The following is a 15,542-nucleotide window of genomic DNA, read 5'->3' as shown; positions in this document are numbered from 1 at the left end:
ATAGAATAAGGCAGGTTGTACCAGTAGTGCTAATCGGTTAGTACGTTAGCCTCAGTAATTTGTGTCAAAGTGAGAGTTTATTGCCCGAGATCTGCTGTGGTAAATGCCGTATGCAATTCGGAGATGGAAAACCAACTCCAAGCGCAGCCAAGTACTGCAAAACTGCAACCGGAAATTCGCATTGGACGTGAAAATGATTAAAAATGGTTGCACCCAGTAAGTTTTACGTTGCTTTAGTTTAATTCAGACTGAAGTTTACTCTCCAGCATGTAGAGGTCCTAAGCAATGACTTACCATACAAAAATGATTTTTACTACCTAAGTTTATTAAAATATCTTGTTTCACATTAATTAAAACGGAGCCTGCAGTATTTATATTATGCTGCCCAGACAGGAGTCTTTTCATTACATAATCCATACATTTTGAACATATGAAGCATCACAAAATAAACGTATGTACATTTACTTTCAAACAAATTCAATATGAATACAGTATCTACAGTGCTTCAAAGTACACGAGTGATCTACCATCATGGAGGAGATCAAAAATCTGAGATCAAAAGCCACACCGCACTGAAGAAAGCAAGCTGCCTCTTCAATACTGAAGCTGTTTTAATCTAAAAGGGGGAAAGAAAAAGAAAGCGGTCAGACTGAATAGTAATGTGCAACATTAAGACCATTTAACTACTTGGGCAGTTTCTCAAACCTTAGCGTAAGAGAGAGATCTAAGTTATGTGAGATAAAAACATTTTCTCAATGATACAGAGACATGCAAATGTGAAGACTGCCAAAATAACCGCTTGTGCAAAATGCATGCGCACATATACATATTTTAGCTATTTAGAAATCAAAAGAGATGTAGTTTGTTTTTTCACTAAGAAGTAACCAATACATAACTGCTGCTCAGATCCAAAGGGTCCGTTGGAATGCCAGCCCTTCCACCAGCACATCTCCACCCCGCTAAATACCCGAACCCCAGCCACTCTGCCATTAGGCCAACTGGATGTGGCATTTCAACAAATATGTTGAGACCTCTCCTTCAGCTAATCAGAGACACTAACCAGAAGCCAACGCAGTGACTGTTCTGCATGCGATGCACTTAAAGTTGACTACGATGAACTGGAGACTTTTGTTTGTACTTCAAGTGTGTGAGCAAAATGCAACTGTGTATTGTTCTTTTTGGATTTTCACATTTATGTTGGCACTATGCTCAAGTCTCCAGTTTATAAAAATGAAACAGCACAGTCTAGATTTAGCAGACATGTACCTGGCTCACGTATTGTTCTGATTGCTTCACTGCTTCTTGCCCAAGCACAGAATTAGCTTAAGCATCAATGCCACACAATGGATCTATTTGAATCGAACTTTCACTAGCAACAAACCGAAGCAGACTCAAACCTCCCGAAGCAGTCAACTTTGCTTCTAATGTCTCCCAAGTAAAGAGAAGTAGACAAAGTAACGGAAATATGAATCACCACCCACACTTGTTCAATTTTTAATTCCCATTCAAAATACTTTCCAAAAATATCAGTCATCTTTAACTATAACCTCCATTAACTAGCAGAGTTGTGTATTTAGTGCCCTTTATCCTAAGAGGCTTCTATCCTAAAATTAATTGCCCTCTAGCTTAAGATGTATAGTATCTGTAATCTTTCCTCACTTTATTAAAAAAAACTGAGCAGTATTTTGTGTTCATAAAGAGACCGGCCGATCCATATTTGCTGCAAATAGGTTCACTGCAAAATTTGCAAGTGTTTAAGTAAACTTTCCATTTACCTTCTCAGAAGTTCTTTGGGTGACAAGCCTGTGGTATCTGTATCACTAAGGCTGTCACTGCTGTCTGCAGTGTCTGAGCTGCTGTCTTTTTCTGATTTTTTATTCTTGTGTTTTCCTTTGTTTTTCTGTTTCTTATGTTTCTTTTTCTGTAAAAAGAAGATAAATAATCCTTTATTTCATTGCAAAACACTTGATTATTTTTTTTCTGAAAGGCAACAACAGCAAAAAGTAAATTTCAGTGTAGACTCCAAGTGGAACTGAAACAGAACACTTCACAATGACTCTTTTCCGCTACTCGGACGGAGCTAAAAAATATATACCAAAATCACCCATTTCATCCCAAGCACTCACCCCCTGCACCAAATAGAAATTTCATTATTATTATTTGTATACAAGCCATGAATTATATACAGTTCTCAGAATACGTCTGACATCTTCAGCATACATGAAACTACCCACAATATTGTACCTGTAGTCACATTGTATATATGGAAAAAGCAGCACCCTAGTTGGATAATTTTCTCTTGTTTCAAGACACCTGAGAAACTCAGTTGCTTAAGTTGTAGTCCCAGTATATCTATTTTCTACAACCCAGCATAAATAATAAAAAATTTTGACTGGCAGATCACAGAATGAACAAACTTTTAAATTAAATAAAAAACAAAACAAAACAATTAAATACCTTTTCCTTTTTGTGTTTGTGTTCTCTCTTAGTCTTGTGTTTCTCTCTGTTCTTTCTGTGTTTTTCTTTCCTACTAGGCCCAGGAAAACTTGCTGGCACCACTGGTCCTTGTTGCCAAGTAGGGCCTAAAGTGCAAAGAAAATGCAGAAACCAAAAAAAAAAAAAAAAAGGTAATTTTATTATTAAATTCTGTAATACTTTTCATCTAATAGGATAGTTTAAAAAAAAAATCTAAGCTTTCAAATGGAAATGAAATGTCTACAACTCCTAGCTGCAACCTTCCTACTGTAATTAAATGCCTTTGCAATCTGTTATTAGAAGAAAATTGCAAGGCTGGCCCTGTATTTTCTCTACCTTTTTTTATCATTGCCTCTATAGAGCTACAACAAAATTAGTACACAGGCAAAGAGGCTCTGGCTAGTCGATCCCAGCATGGGAACATCACGCTTGTTGGTGCCAGTTTGACATAACACAGGCATTTAAGAGGGGAAGTACCTACTCGCAAATGTTTTTTAAGGAGAAACATCGTGTATCTTACATACAACTTCAATGTGTAGAATTTACACACTAGAAGTCTACAGAACCTACCAGAAGAAAAAGCTGGAGGCAACTTTGGTCCAAATTCCTCTGCTGCATCCGGTTCCTGCTTTGAAGTAGGCAACAAAGGAACACCAGGATCAGTTGTAGGAGCCACATTCTCTATGGAAAAACAAAACAAAACAAAAATGTCTTTATTTGAAATGAAAATAAGGTAACGTGTTTTCCAAGAAGTGCTGAAGAAAGTTAAAAAAGGCGCTCTCCAAAAACGTCCTCCAAGAAAGCAAACTGATAACATCCTGTATCTCTGTGGACTGCTTTGGCCAACTGGAGAGCCGACATTCTGAAACACATCAACATGCTGTTGTTTGGGTTTGGGGTTTTTTAAATCAAAATGGACCTTTTACACTATACAATCACTAATTAAATTAATAACAGTGCCTGTGTTTGCTTTTATTTAGTAACACAGTACTACTTTTCCGTTACGTAGAATGAATAAAAGACTCCACAATTTCTAGAAAGTTAATAAACACTGAAAGTTAGATCTTAACAGAACCAACTGTGACAGGAAGTGGACAAAGTATTTACATTGTAAGCTAAGTATACTGTACATTTTGTTAATTTAATGGCATCCTAAAGATATGGGAACGTTTTACAGCTCACTTATTAAACTTTAGTAAGAAGTAGAGTAAAAGACTGGTCTTCTCCCTGTCTTGTGGAAGTATTCTGGCAACTTTTACTAGAATACAAATAAAATGCCACTTTCTGATGTCTTAGTAAAATTATTCCAACATTGTATTTTACTGGAATGTCTGTATTTAGAGCATGAATTTAATTATCAAAGAAATCCAAGTTACTTACGTCTGAATTTGTCAAATATCCATCACAAGGCAGTCATAATTTATCAAGCTTTCTTACATTTCATCACAGGCATAAAATATTCGCTGTATTTCTCAGTGAAGGAAGCCCTAACATTAGATGTTTTTTCCCCCTCATTGTTTAACAAGCATAGCTCATTTTGCTTGTAAAATCTACACAAGACACAACATAAATAACACTGTAAACATAAACACGACAGCGTAAACAACACTGCAACATGCAAGGCCTTATTCAGCGCTGTATTATTCACATTTTCTACATGCCCAGCTCCACCGATGTCAGATGATCTGCACAAGAGCATAGCACTGTCCTAGCAGTCCTGGAGTATTCGATTCATAAATTAAGCTTTTACAAGGTATTTATGAAAATGAATACCCATTAAGTACTACCTTGTACATTAGATGAAGAATTGTCTGGTAGATCAACTTGCTTGGTGGTTTCTGAATCTGTTACCGAGGTAGTTGGTTGCTGTTCTTCATCGCTCTCTTCTTCAGAGGAAGATGATTTTTCATCTGAGGAACTCACAAAGATGGCCTTAAATAAGTCCATGGATGGTCTGCTTTCTTCTTCCTGATCCTTATCTTCATTAGATACCTGCAAAACAGCATCATCACAAACTGTATTTAACACTAAAGAAACTAGCAATCTCTCTCTGATAAGTAACAACTTCAAGCATGCTGACCTGGGTTTACAAAACACTCAATATCACAATAGCTGTAAAATATAGTCTTAGGAACTGATAGTCCAAATTAGTAAAACTCTGAAAAGCTGCTAAACTAAGTCAATGTCCTGTGAATGGTAGTGCAATTTGGGCTACACATACAGTTGAAAATAGATCCCAAGATCTATTCTAATTCATTAATTCAAACTTCATTTATACTAAATTTAAGCAAAAGGAAAATATCACCTTTCTCCCCAAAGTATGCACCCTCCTCCATTCAAAGCAGAAAAAAATATATTAGGCGCCTGTAAGCAAAGTGCATGTAAAAGACTGAATTTAACTCCCAGACTGCTGAGCTACATTTTATCTTCTCTTAAGCTGGTACTTCAGGTATAGTCATACTTGCTGTCCTCGTATGCTGTAAATGCTTTACATCTCAGAGTTATAACCTCAAAATTCTTCAGAATACAATCTCATGTTTTTGCATATCCTGAGACGGCTCTTCTGCAAATTGATCTGTATTAAATAATCAAATTCATGTGTTACCCAACCTTATTTCAGGGTTGTGAAGGTGTACAGCTATCGCTCTGTAAGTTCGAACACTGTTGTGAACTCACCTCGGTGGGAGGAGTTTCACTCGGCCCAGTTCCACCTTCTTCTGTTGCTGGCACTGGTGGCTGCTGCTGAACATCGACTTTTGACCTAGCAAGACTAATGAATTCACTGATAGAATCTTTTTTCTCCTTCTCTTTATCTGACACATCCCATCTTGAAGGTTTCTTTGGTTCTGAAAAAGTCCCAAACATTCAGATCAGCTGCATGCCAAACTACCCTGCATTTCTTGGCTACCTGATTTTAAATTACTCTGCTTCTTCAGTATAATTTGACATTTTTTACATCTTTCTAATGACCTATAGGTCTAATCTGACCTATAAAGGTCTTCTAGGTGAAAGAAATTAGCGTAATACCACTGACTTCAGTTTCTATGTCACTGAATTTTTCTTTCTTTTTTTTTAAATTTAAAAAAAAAAAAATCAGATAAGTTCTCCGTGACAAAGGTATACTTTTTCTATACTATTATCTCATTCATAGCTAAATTCATTAAGTAACAACAAACTTACTGTTGAGATTGTTGTTCTGTTGGATGTTTTCATTCGTTGCTTGAGTTACAGATGTGGTGGGCTCAGGCAGAGTTAAGAAATTAAACACAGAATACTTGTCTCGTTTCACTTTTGGTAACCCAACAATGGAAGAACTAGAGGGAAATAAAAATGCTTGTTGATTATTTTCAACATAGAAAAGGCCTCAAATTATCTACCATAACCTGAAACACCTACAGTAGTCCTTAAAACGCATACTATTTTGTCAGAGGTCACCATGTTTAAACAGGCAAATAAAAACATTAGGCAGTTACATCTATTAGGACACAAAAAGAAAACATCAAGCCAGATTTTCCACAAGCACATGAAATACTCAGAATTTTCAAGAAGCATTAAAAATATCAGTATCAATCATCTTACTCAGGATATGGATCAGGAACATTAAATCTTTTACACAACAGCTTTTCAGGATGCCATTCAAACTTGTCTCTTGTGAGTTTGCCAAACATCTTCATTTTCACAGCAGTTTCCTTATCGTCAAGATCATTCTGAAAAAGCCAAACATTTATAGCTGCTAAATAAGGAACAACTTACTAAATTGACTATTACTGTTTTAAGACTAAGAACAGGACAGAAACATAAATATTTAAGTGTAGCTTAACAAATTGCTGCTTTGCATGCAGTGAGTGTTTTCACAAGTTTGCTACACAGAAGGGCAACAAAACATTGACGTTATATCTACAAAAAAGAGTTTTAAAGAAAAAGAGCTTTGAAAGTCAGGGTTAAGGCAGCAACTGCAGCTCCAACGTACTAAAAGACTGTAAACAGCATATACCTCTTGGTCTCGAGGAACTTCAACTTTGTCAACATCATCTTCATATTTGGCCCGGGTAAACCTGGATGAGAGCGTTGAATTTGAGGATCTGTAGAACATGGCTGCACGGAAGAACTCCTCTTGTTCTCTTCCTCGCTCCCACTCTGTCATACTTGGGTCTAAATAATGCTCCAACGTATCTACTATAAAATAAGGAGAGAAATGCTTAGCAGAGATTACAGCTGACTTAGGTCGGACACTTTTCAAGCAAAAACCCAAGATAATAAGCAAACATCCTTGCAAGTATTTAATGAGTGTTTAAAGATAGTATTAATCTCAACTGTGCTATTCCTTGATAAGCAGAGATAATTTTGTGAGACAGCAAGAACGATAGCATTTGCCAAATGCAAAAGAGATATTTTAAACAATTTTACTTGTAATGCTGACTCCTTACTCACTGCCCTCTAAGGAATGTTCAAAATACTTGATGTATTTAATAGGTGTTTAAAACAAGCAGTATAATCCAAAGCTTTATCAAGTAACTAAAACACAGAAAAAAAAGAAGTTAACCAGTGAGTAAGCCTGGCCAGGCTTTGGTAACTTCGAGGGGCGTTCTGGTATATAAAGTGGTATCTGTATCTGAGAGATACAGAATTTGGACACAGGTTTTCGTGAACGATACAAGCGCTGTTTAAAGCAATTTGCTCCCAGAAATAATAGGCAATAATACCAGCCAAGCAAATGCTCTTACACACAGAATCTTAATCATTCAAGTTATTTAAATATTTCTGTGTTTTCAATGTTATTACTAAGGTGGCACTTACAGTCATAAGAGGATGCTCGATTTTACACAGGGAAACCCCCAGTCCTGAAAGGAAGAACTATGGATTCAAAGCGCGAGTAGTCTGTCCCAATGCGCTAACCAGAAGATGCTACTCACCAGGAAACCTTTTTTCATATAATGAAAAGTATTATTTAAAAAAATCCTAAAATAATAAAACCGGGTTTCTACCTGACAAAGCATGAAAAGAGCAGATAAAGGGGGTTGGGGGTGGGGTGTGTTTTGAGTAAGAGCTCTGCATGTATGCTATGACTTTACAGCCACAAATATTTCTGTGAAGAACGTAACTGACAGTGGCAGCTTGAGCATCCAAAGGACATGTAATACAAGCTTTGGCAATTGTGAAATACTTCGTTCACTTTAGGGTCCCTATCTCCTCTGAAAGTGCAGGATATGGGCTTTCTTTTGATTTTTCGTGTCTTGTGTGGGAAAAGGCAAAAAAAAAATGCTGTTCTACTGTGACCCAATAAGCTTTCTGCCTTTACAGGATCTGTCAGTTCTACTCTTTAAACAGAAACAAACTACATGAAAATGCTCATTCAATGCATAGTTTATGATATTGGCCAAAGCTGAAGTCTACTCTGCCAAATAAAAGATGGGACACCCAGAAATACAGGCACTTCTGCTACAGCACAAAAGTATGAAATGTAATGCCTAAAATCAAATCTTGCTGACATTTAAAATTCCTGAGCAGGTTTCCTGAAGCCAACATAATTAAATATCAGTAACTATTTCTTTTATTATTGGTGCTACGAAGAAGCAGAGGAAGAAATGATGCAGAATTCACAAAGAGAACTCATAGTGAACATAGAATGCAGTAAAACAAAAAAGGAGGGAAGGGGGAAAGAAAGAAAAAAAAAAAAAAAAAAAAAATCGAGACATACTTTTTCCGAGGAAAATTTAAATGTCAGGATTAATCTCTTCAGTTACCTTTTTCTCCTTGTTTAAGGCTTTTCACAAAGCTTTCGTATCTTTTTTGTTTTTCTGGATTTCTTGCAAATGGTTTGAAGTCACTAGAACCAGCATTTGCTAACTGCCCCCCCAACAACATTTGCCATTTGTGAGAAGCATCACCCGGGGAGGCTGGCTGGAATCTGCTATTTCGTGACTGATGAGGCAACATTTTTGCTTTCATTTGCTGTTCAGATGCTTGCTTCACTTCTTTGAGTCTTTCTCTGTCTTTCTCAGACAGATACTCCAAAACAGAAGGAGCTGGACCTAAAGCCAAAAAAAGCAGTGAGAGGTAAACAGAAATGAAAAAGTAATACAACTATTTCTGCCACTTTAGTGGAGGAAAAAAAGGCTACCGCTACGCACATACAAAATGCTCTTAAGCATCAATAAACAGTATAATGGCAGAGATAGCAGATAAAAAAATAGCCACTATTGCATCTTTTATGCTTTTTAACACATATTTTCATATTACTTTGTAAACTTTACTATTGTAGATAAAAATGCGAACCACATTTACAAATTACCTTTTCAGTGACTTTGCATGCATTTCAGTGAAACCTCATTTTTACAGGGGGAAAAAAACCAACTTCACAGCCTACTATATAGCGAATTCATAATAAGGCTACCAAAAAGACACACACACACAAAAAAAAAAACAACACAACACAACACAATCCCACGCAAACTCTTCTTTAAAAGATTTAAGTAAATGAAAATACAGGCAGGTATGTCAACAATTTATCTGTGAGATGAAACCAGCCAATGACACGGTATTCTAGCTAATCCAACTAGATTTAATATTTTGATATCAGAAAATAGCGTTCAAGGCTAGAACAAAATTTTACTGTAAACCTGAAACACAAGCAAAGGCGTGGTCACATATATCAATACCTTTCAGACCAGTCTCTCCTAGTTGTTCCCTCCTCTGAGACGCAGTCAAAGCATGCCTGCTTTGTTGTGTCATATCACTCTTAAGTTGTCCAGTCGATTCCTCTAATGCCTTCTGCAAACAGTAGTTTTCATTCCCAGCTGCTATTACAGGTCGAAAGTAATGGACTGGTCTGTAATTTCGTGGCAGGTCAGGCGGTGGATAAATCTTGGCAGGGGGATAACAAAAAAAAAAAAAATAACAATCATGCACTGAGAGAGATACAACTTTGTATTTAACACTTACAAACGTGTTTCAGAAAAAAGTCACCTAAATCAAAAAATTCCTCAATTTACATGTTAGGAGTAGAAACGGATATTACAAACTACTGATTCTTTTAGACCCAGTCAGCTAATGGTATCATAACACAAACTTTGGGAACAAACTGTTATACTGTTAATACATAAGGATTATGAAAAATAGAAAAACATGCACATCAAGCTGCAGCAGAATTAACTAGAGTCTTAATATCCACTGCTTTTGTTTTAGAAAATGCTCTTGGTATTGTTTAATAACTACATTTTTAAAAACAAGTCACATGATCTAATCAATGAATCGAACTATTGAGTACTTCTGTGCTTACTATATTTTAATGTCTTTCACGATCCTTTTCCCTCACATCCTTCATTCAAGCTGTTACTTCAAAGGTTATCCCTATACGATGAAATTTTATATACGACACAAATGTTCTTCCTTCTTCTTCATTAGAAAAAGGACCGTGTCAGACAATTCTGGTTTTCACTCTAATTTATGGAAACATACATGGCGTAAATGATGAAAACTTGAGAACAGGGGTAACAAATTAACGTCACCAAAACAGTGAAGTGGATGAAGCATGGGGCCTGATTTTTACAGAAAAATTAGTATTATATCTTAAAGATATAATAGAAGCAAAAGATGTACACTTTTTTTATTTCAAAGTTACATCAAGCCATTAGTCCAACTTTATGCCAAATAATAGTGGACAGTGTGGAAGGCATTTGCTCAAAGCCAGTACACAGACAAAGTTTAAATTCATCCAGTAGTCTGACAAATTTTAGGTTTGTTGAACTATAGCCTCCAAGGCTATAGTTTTGCTCATTCAGCAAAAAAAACCACTGAGCAACAGTGAAGTCCATACAGCTCACATGTCAATTTGCTGACGTTATTCTTAATACAAAAATATTGGTATCTGCTTACCTTGCTTGGAGTTGATGATTTTGATGCCAAGGAAAAACCATCCAAGATTTTGCCTATATATTTAACTTCTCTTTCAGACCCTACAAAATAACCATATAACTGGTCAATATTTAAAACGTGTATGTTTGCCAAAAAGCATTTTTTTCCTAGTATTTTCCATTCTGCAATATAATTTATGGAGCATAATTGTAGTTCTTTGTCTTCAATGCCTTTCATTTAAATTTAAGGGTTCTGAATCTGGATTGGTATTATACAGCTAAAAAACTACTACCAGAGGGATTGCTTAAGATGAACACAGCTAATGCTGAGGCAACAACACCACTACTGTGCATAGCTAACATCATGAGTGCCATTAATTGTGTACAACTAACATCAACAGGTACTCTAGAAATTACTACGGTACTTCATGCACTTAAAAGCTGCACTGAAAATAAAGGTGCATCAAGATAAAATTTACAAATGTTATTGGAAAATATAAACAAATACATCTAAAAAAAAAAACTATCTTTGCAAGTATTGGGTCGTATTTTGTAGCCACGATTCACAATCATTTGTTTCCTTCAGTGGAACTGAATGCTGTATCTCACAAAGCAGCACATACTGTCCTTTAAAAAATAATTTTAAAAAATAATTTTAAAAAAATTTGGGGATTTAATCTACATTGGGATTTGTGGGGGACTTCGGAAATTATTTCCAGATTTGGACACTTCAATATAGAAGGAAGATGAAGTTTCAGATATCAGGTCTAGAAGATAACAGTCCATTGAAAATTAAAATATTTGGAAAATAGAGACTACACTTGTGTCATTTTTTTCCCCAAATACCAATTACACTAGCTCTTTAGATAGAAATACTACAGTTCTTACTTTTTTTGGATTTATACTGCTTAGGCGCTGTCCAGCCATACAAGCCGTCTCCTGGTTCCTCATCTTTTAGAACCGTATCATACTTTGAGAGTGTTTCAGTTGCATAAATATCATCGTCTTCCTCCTCTAAAGCTCCCACACCAAAAGCCTAAAATGTATTTTAAATAAAAATGATGAGAATTCAAGAGTGTAAAAACAATACTTTTAAGTCACGTGTCAGAACACACCTAAAGGTATATCTATCCATCTGTATTATAGAAGATGTCCAGTAAACATATATATGCCGGGAAAAAAAAGTGCTCCCAACTAGTGGAAAAAAAAAAACCAACCCACCAAACACAAAAGCAAAGCTAGTTCACTCCCTTGGCAGGGAGGGACAGCGAGTTTGGTCTGTACAAGATGAGGACACCAGCCTAATTCCACCAGGTAACATTTGTAGTCCGACTAAGAGCAGGTTAAATTCTCAAAAGGAAAAATTGTAAGTTGGCATGAAAATTAAATTAGCATAATTCCCAGAAATATAAATTGACAGTGCTTCTACATAAGAACTACAAACCGCAGACGGAAGCAAAACCTCTCTAGCTGACAGATTAAACATTACTGAAAGGATTTGGTAAAATTGACACAAAAAATGTCAACTAAAGCCATACTGAATATCAACTTTCTTTAATCAAAGTAACACAAAAATTTTCTCTACCCAACTATTCAGAGTGAGGTATTTTATAGTTCTCTTTAACAATATCAGTAAGTGAAGGCATTTCAGAGATCTAAGGACTTGCCCACATTTTCGTATTAAGCAAAAAAAATAATCCCGTTCTCAAACCACACTTAAGGTTTCTTACAATAACCCTACAATGACCAGGTGACTTCCACAAAAGAAAAAAAAAAAATCAAAATTTAGATTCTACTGCACTAACAATAAAATGCATTAAAAAATGGCCTTACCTGACCTGTAATACCTAGTTTTCTTCCTTTACTGTGTCTCAGATCACCAAGTAAATTGCTTGTGTCTTCAGAACCACCTGTGAAAAGATTTAGGTGTTCTCTTCCAGATACACCAAACAAAGCTTGTGAGGGGTCCAAACCCTTGTAGCCAAGTCCATGGACATTCTCTTTTGGAGTCAAATCTACAGGCATTACATCTTTTGGTGCAAATGTCACATTCTCTGGCTGGTATTCATCCTCTTCATCCTTGTACAAAATGAAAGTATGTAACAGCATATATGATTAAAAGTTTTGTATGTTGAGCTTTTACGCATGTAGTCAACATGAGACTATGCGTTTTCATTTCCTAAATTATACATGAAAATATGTATGAACTACACCTGCTTAAGTAGAAAAAGAATAAATCTTGTTACATTAAAACCTTTCTTCACAATAAGCACAGTAACTATTTATGAATACTTTTAACAAAACTTCTAACTGCATGTTAAAATACTGTTCAAAGACATGAAAGAAGTTGTTTTTAATGTGTTATCACACATTCTTACATAAGTCAACAAACAATTTTAATACCTCAGAACCCTCAGACAGTCCAGGTGGTAATGCACAACCATATACTTTCACTGCAGGGTCTGTAAGAGACATAACAGCGTCATATTAAATTACAATTCTTTATTAAATTTTTCTAAGACTAAAGAAACAGACCAAAAAAAAAAAAAAAAAAAAAAGGAGGCTTTAAAATGAACTTTCCAATCAGTCCATGAAGGTGAACCTTCTATCAATGAGTTCAGGAACTGAACATACCAGGTTTCTGCCTGCGTGGCTTTCTTTTGACTCGTGGTCCAATTCCCTGTCCTTCTTTCCAGCCCATTTTTCGTAACAGTTCAACCCCAACTGTTATTCTAAGAAGAAAAAAAAAGGGGAAAAAAATTACCTCAAACAACAATTTTAATATTTCTTAAGAAATAATATACACATACACCATTCGAAATTATGGTTTTATACCCCACTTTAAAATCAAATCTGAATGCATCAACATTTGCATATACACTACATTCCAGTTTGTAATTGTTTACCTGACAGAAGTCTGCACATACAAAACAAAAGTGGAGGCCACTTAGAAAGTGTAACACTGCAGATCTTCCAGTCTCTTCCACGGATTACTGTGGTCAAATGCTACTTTTCTAACCAATACAACACTTCTAAGTGAAAGGAATTGTTTGGTTAACTCTATTTAAATTTACTTACTTTGATGGTCCTATTAAATCATCAAACGCGGTGGTTCCTGGAATGGCAGCAATGACTCCCGCAATCTGTCTAGCTTTCTCTTTTATTCTGTCTTTAGCTTTGGATGCAAAATCATCTGTGGTTGTAATATCTTTTGGTGCTATCCCAAATTCACTAAGATCCTGGAAAATATAGACAAAATGGAAAAATTTAGGTTAAAAATATGTTTCCCTCAAATGCTTACTTACTGTAACGGTAAAGGAAAGAAAATGGGATATGACCCTTATATTGGCTAAATTTTTCAAGACATTTACTCAGTTGCTTTTTCAGTAACTTGAACGGTCATATTTTAAACAGCTTCAAAAGTATTTCTATTTTCTGACAGAGAAAGTGAAAGGGTTGAGTTCTGGGTTGCTTGTTTTTTTTTTTTTTTATTATTGAGATTACAGGAGCTTCCTAAGTGAATCTATGAAACATCCTATAGGACCTAGCAGTATAACACTGTGTACAAGAAGTAATTTTAGATTTACTTCCATTTTCGCTATTTAAGTTCTTTAGAAGATTTCACTGTCGGAAAAACCTGCTGCCACAGCAACTACTCCAAAAGATTTGTATTCCTTTATAAATTTACCTCTTCATCCATGAAGTCTTCTGGTCCAAGAATGGTTCTGTCTGCTCTCTTCTGCCGTGATGACACAAAAGCTGAAGGAGTCCATCCTTTAAAGAAAGTAAATAACTAAGTAAGGTACTGTAAACCGCAACATAGTATCTGAAAACAGATTAAACCTTACACCTTGAAGGTTTCAACCTCACATCTTAAAGATACATCAAGGGAACATCTATAAAACTGCAGTCCAAAAACTCAAGAGGACATAACTTCAACAATACTGTTTTAACGATTTACAGTATAATGAATAGTAAGTAAAAAAATGCTTAATGACATTTAATTTATTTTCACTAACATTAAATTATGGTAATCAATCAACCCTTCCAAGAAGATGAAAAGTATCTAACCTTCCTTTGTGCCAACAGTGTTAAAGTAACCAGCAGAGAAACCACCAGTGAACGCTCCATGGAAACGCTGGTATCGTCCCTTTGCATCTTTAACGGTTTGTTCTTGAAGAGGAACTGGCTTTTTAATTCGTTCGCCTACAATCAGATAAATCAGAAACTAAGTCACAACGTTGCCTAAAGAACGGACTCTCCACTCGCTCCAGGCGCCGTTTCCTCCTTGCAATGCAGAACTGGACCGCACAGTAGCCACCCTGAAGTGGAAAGCACCGGCAGTTTACACTTATTCCCACCCCACTTTAAATATTTATATACACTGTTGATTTACACTGCTAAAATAAAAGCATTAAGCGTTCAAATAGAAATCCTAAATTCCAACGAGTTCCGAGAACACTCTTTTCCCTGTGAAGGAACACTTTCAGTTGTTAATCGCCTGAGAGGACTTCATCACTTCAGTAACTGTCTCACACCACATCACGAGTGTCCAAAACTGAAACACAAAAGCTATCGACTTTTGGTATTTGCACTTTTTAAACAGTATTTCCATGAATTAAGCGGCACAGCCGCAGGAGCCGCGGCTGTACCAGAGGGAGCCTGTGACGAGCGCAAGCGCAGGCCGGTCACGGCAGTACAAGGCCACACGCGTGAGCTGTGATGCCTGAGCTCTATTTTGGAGCGCTGGGGAGAGGGCAGTTGGACAGGCCGCCCCCAGCCGCCCCCAGCCCGGTGCTGGCACTACCCGGGGCAGCCGCCGGCAGCGCCCCGAGGGCCGCTTGACCTTCCCGTAGCGGCAGCCTGCCTGCCGTCCCCAGGCCCCCCGCCCAGGCCCGCTGGGGGCTCCCCCAGCCCGCTCCCCCTCGGCGGCCGGAGAAGGGGGAGGCGGGTCTGCGCTGGGCCCACACGCCACAGCGTTCCCGAGGCGAAGGCCGCAACGGGGCCCACAGCAGCCCCGGGCCGGGCCGGGCCGGGCCCTCCGGGACACGCCGGCGCCTCGGGCCGGGCTGCCCGCCGCAGCGCATGGCGGAGGTACCGAGGAGGAGCCGGCGAGCTCCCCGCGGGGCCCTTACCCTCCTGCAGGGGCTGCAGCGCGGTGCCATAGCTCACCAAATCCTCCTCATCGCTGTCACTGGACTCCGCCGCCGCCAT

General features: G+C 37.4%; 1 protein-coding gene across 1 annotated transcript; it reads right to left on the bottom strand.

Annotated features, from left to right (window-relative positions):
• Positions 1-319: 319 nt before the first annotated feature.
• On the bottom strand, positions 320-15,542 carry GPATCH1 (G-patch domain containing 1; the record flags this gene model as incomplete). Its single annotated transcript, XM_082489390.1, has 20 exons — positions 320-616; positions 1,776-1,921; positions 2,458-2,582; positions 3,046-3,156; positions 4,263-4,467; positions 5,152-5,321; positions 5,656-5,789; positions 6,055-6,182; positions 6,470-6,651; positions 8,220-8,507; positions 9,135-9,339; positions 10,351-10,430; positions 11,217-11,364; positions 12,162-12,407; positions 12,732-12,790; positions 12,963-13,060; positions 13,407-13,567; positions 14,017-14,102; positions 14,400-14,534; positions 15,464-15,542. The coding sequence occupies 20 exons, from the start codon at positions 15,540-15,542 to the stop codon at positions 595-597; spliced, it is 2,808 nt and encodes a 935-aa protein (XP_082345516.1). The 3' UTR covers positions 320-594.

The sequence above is a fragment of the Vanellus vanellus genome, assembly GCF_965231255.1.
Source record: "Vanellus vanellus genome assembly, chromosome: 12".
Classification (NCBI taxonomy): domain Eukaryota; kingdom Metazoa; phylum Chordata; class Aves; order Charadriiformes; family Charadriidae; genus Vanellus; species Vanellus vanellus.
This window is presented reverse-complemented; position numbering and strand designations above follow the sequence as displayed.